This window comes from Phyllostomus discolor, chromosome 11, assembly GCF_004126475.2.
Source record: "Phyllostomus discolor isolate MPI-MPIP mPhyDis1 chromosome 11, mPhyDis1.pri.v3, whole genome shotgun sequence".
NCBI classification, from domain to species: domain Eukaryota; kingdom Metazoa; phylum Chordata; class Mammalia; order Chiroptera; family Phyllostomidae; genus Phyllostomus; species Phyllostomus discolor.
Window position 1 is genome coordinate 86450738 of NC_040913.2, and position 3752 is coordinate 86454489.

General features: G+C 61.4%; 1 protein-coding gene across 1 annotated transcript; it reads right to left on the reverse strand.

Annotated features, from left to right (window-relative positions):
* Nucleotides 1-384: 384 nt before the first annotated feature.
* HELT (helt bHLH transcription factor) lies at nt 385-2087 on the reverse strand. Its single transcript, XM_028526251.2, has 3 exons — nt 1809-2087; nt 1469-1565; nt 385-1053 (listed from the first exon to the last, which is right to left on the reverse strand). Exons 1-3 carry the CDS (start codon nt 1824-1826, stop codon nt 554-556), a joined length of 615 nt encoding a protein of 204 aa, XP_028382052.2. The 5' UTR covers nt 1827-2087; the 3' UTR covers nt 385-553.
* Between the last annotated feature and the right edge of the window lie 1665 nt (nt 2088-3752).

The window sequence follows — 3752 nt, forward strand, 5'->3', positions numbered from 1 at the left end:
CAGGCCAGGGTGTCCCTGCGCTCCAGACCAGCCGGCGGCGTGCGCTAGCGTCCCGGGGGCCTCGTTGGGGGTAGGAAGGGCGCCCCGTTGGAGCTGGCGGAAGCCCGAGAAAGCCATCTGGGGACGGGTCCTTGGATTTGCGTTCTCTGAGAGCCAATGTCCAGGTCACTCTGCCCTTCCGCGAGGCAAACACGCCCAAGATGCATTTGGGGCGGATGCGGGTCTGCAGACTGGGGGAGCCTCGAAATCCCGTCCCCAAGGACGCCTCCGTTTAGCCTCCCCTCCCCAAATCACCTTGGCCCTTACGAGCCTTGGGCCATCGGCAACGCCAAGGGGACGTGTTGTAGAGGAGCCGGAGGTAACAAAGAAATCCATCTTTTAGCGTCTTTAACAGAAAACATTTATTGCCAGGAGGAGGTCCTTCAGAAGGCTAATATGCTCTTGGCCTTCCCAGATCCAGCTATTCGTGGCACAATATTTACACCTGTACAATATACAGTATCTCTCCTAAGCAGTGCCCGAGGCCCAGAGCAATCTGGCGGGTGGGCAGGTGTCAGAGCACCTGCGGGTGCTGGGGCGCGTGCAGGTTGAGGCCGCTGGGGTGGGCGTGGCCAATCAGGTTGAGATAGTGCCGGTCCAGGCCCTGCACTGGCCCTAGGAAGGAGCTGTGCTGCTGCGCGGTGGGGCTCGGGAGCGGCAAGGGCGTGCTGGGCAGGTAAGGCAGCCCGGGGCTGCGGGCCGTGCCCTGCGACCAGGGGAAGGGTCCGGTGGCTGCACCCTGCGGGAACACGGAGGCCTCGCCCGGGCTGTGGCCCCCGAACTCGGGACCCGCTGGGTGCAGCTGATAGGAGAAATCTGGCTCCGATAATGACCCCAGGGGCTGGAAGGCGGGCTCGGCGCCCAAGCGGGCCTTGGATTGCAAGAAGGCGAGGATGCGCGCGTACTTGGTGTCCTTGGTCTCCATCCGCTCCACGGTGGTGAGGTAGTGCACCAGGTTCTTCATGCACTCGTGGTAGCCGTAGTGGAAGTAGTTGGCAAACTCCGCTAACAATTCTGCTGGAGGCGTGAGTAAAACCATAGAAAGGAAAAAAATCCGAGCAGCCCCTTTGCTACCGGGAGCCGGAGGGTCCCCCATCACACTTTCTGGTCAAAGCTTCACTCCCCTCTCCCCAGACTGGAGACTAGAAAAAGCGCAAACAAGAGAACTCCTTTTTCTTAAGAGGCGGACTCTACCCCTCCCCACCTGAGAGGAGGCCAGGGAACCAGTGCGCTCAGAAACACATTCTCCAGCCCCCTCCCCGCGCCGCCCCCTCCCCGCCCCAGCTTTTGCAGGGTCCCGACGCGCAACTACTCCGGCGGTGTGCGGAGACACCTCTCCCGCACGCCCCTTCACCCCTACTGCCACCCTCAGGTCTCTCAGTGGCGCACGCTGTATGCCCAGAATCCCCGCTGCCCAGCCGGCGCCCACCTTTTTCCCTTCCCCGGGGAAAATCAGCGGAGTGCAGCGCCCTCAGGTACTGAACGGTCATCTCCAGGATCTCCGCCTTCTCCAGCTTCCCGGAACTCTGCAAAGGGAGAAGCGTTCCTCATGGCTGCGCAGCAGGCGCAGGCCGCCCCCCAGGCAGGATGGGTGCAGGGTTCTGTCTGGAGGGGACTGCGGAGCAGAGCGCCGCTGAGGGCGTGCGCGCGGCCCCGGGGAAGGAGGCTCCCGGGTAAAGGCCTCTCGGCCCCCCGTCTCCCGGCGTCCAGGCGGGGCGTGGCAGCAGAGGGTCCCCAGCGCCTAGCCCCCTCCCTGGCGCCGCCGGTACCTGCTTTGCCAGGGCCATGGGCACTGTCTTGCCCAGCTCGTTCAAACAGCGGTTAATCCGGTCCCTCCTCCTCTTTTCTATCACTTTGTGGGAAACACGGATTCTCTGCGAACAGAAGTTGGAGAATTACTGTGAGCTTTGCGCAGGGAGTCGACAACGGCCCGGATGTAGCTGCCTGCCCACCGTCTTCCCAGCCCCCAAAAGCTGCCCATGGGCGTGCTCCCGGCGGCGGGAGTCCCTGCGCCTCCACACCTGGATCAGACGAGCTCTGCCCTCTCACACCCGCGCTGGCGCGCCCCCCTTCCAGCCTCCCTACCCGCGGGGCTACACAGCCAGGCTGAGCGCCAGGGCAGTGGGCAGGTGGCCGCTAGGCGTGGACCACTCCCCGGTTCAGGAGTCACCTCTCTCTGTCCTCATTCCCTTCTCAAACCACTCAGAACTCCCACAGAGGAGAAGTCACCCGTGGCCACGTTCCTGCCATAGGCCCAGCCGGGTGGCCTCTCAAGACTCAGCGGCCCGCACCATCAGGGCGCAAGAACCGGCTGGCCGCAGCGGACTCACTTTGCGGTCCTTGAGCTTGTCTGACATCCTGGTCAGAGCGCGCCCTCGGGAGAGGCGGCGGCGTGAGGCACCCGTCCACTCTCCGCCTCGTGTGCCTCTTTTAGTGCCCAGGTGGACCACTGCGGCCTCCCGGCTCCGAGGGTCTCCCTTATAAAGCGATCATCTTGGCCTCCAAGTGCATTCACGAGCTGAATTATTCCATAGGATTAGGGAGCTGCGTTTGGGGGATGTATGCATGCAGGATCAGCTTTAAAGAAGTTAAGGAAAAAAATTTAGCAGCCGAGGGGGGGCGAAGCAGGGGCCAGATCAGCTTTGTTAATCCACGTGGCCCTTAAAAGGACACGTGATCGGCGGGGAATAACATTTGCATGGCAACAGCCCGGGCAGGAAAAGGAGGCGGTAAACTGGACGGCCGCGGGTGAGCGCCTGCAGCAGCCGGAGGCGCGGAGCGCAGGGGCGCAGCGGCCGCCGGCTCCGGGGGGCAAAGACCCTCACAAAACAGTGTCGCCTCCTTTAGTCCCACCGCTGAGACTCACACGATTGCCTGTTTACAAATCCCAGCAAGACCGCGGTCCCAGCGCCGAGTGCGTTTTAAAGCCTGTCCAGAGTCATTAAAGTAATTAAGTAAGCCTTTAATAGGCTGTTCCGCTGGGTTCAAGGGAGAGCTCTTGGAGACGGAGGCGCCCCGTTTGTTCCCAGGCTTTTCTCACACGACTTGGTGACACGTCCGTCTCCCCCTTTTTTGTTTACACCGCTTTATTTGTCCGGACATCCCGGCAGGTGTGGGGCTGCGGCTGGCACACGAGGCTGCCGTCTCGCGCCTCCCCGCCCTCCGCTCTTTGGCACGCGACGCTCCCCCCTGCTCCACAACCGCGTCGCTTGCTTTTCTCCCTCCCCCCTCGGGCTCTCTTCACGGGGGAAAGAGGCTCAATTTGTAGCCTCTTATCCTATACGAAAATGTGCATTGAAAAGTATGAATAGTTTTCATTGGGCTCAATTTTAATAATGCCAGAGGGGTGGGGGAGGAGAGGCTGGCAGGCGTGCGTGCGTGCGTGCGTGCGGGGTGAGGGGGGTGCTGGGAGGGTTGGGGGGCCAGAGCAGAGAGCGGGCCGAGAAGAAAAGGGGGAATGCAGCTGGCCAGGCGAGCATTATGCAACGTCACCTGCGAGAGGGGGCGCCTACAGACCCCTATTCATTTGCCTAATTTTGGTCAATTTAACAAACTTCAGGAGAAATTATTGTGGCTTTGTCAGGGAGGGTGAAGCCTTCTGATCGAATTAACAGCATGTTTTGATCCGGTAAATGTCATTAGAAAGGGAGAAACAATCGCGCCCAGAGGGCTCTGAGCCGTGCGCCCAAGTGGCGACGCCAAAGCGCACGGCT

Coding starts and splice junctions, on each gene's coding strand:
- HELT (XM_028526251.2), bottom strand. Junction 1,054..1,468: donor TCCCCGGGGAAGGGAAAAAG/GTGGGCGCCGGC, acceptor CGCCTCCAGCAG/AATTGTTAGCGGAGTTTGCC.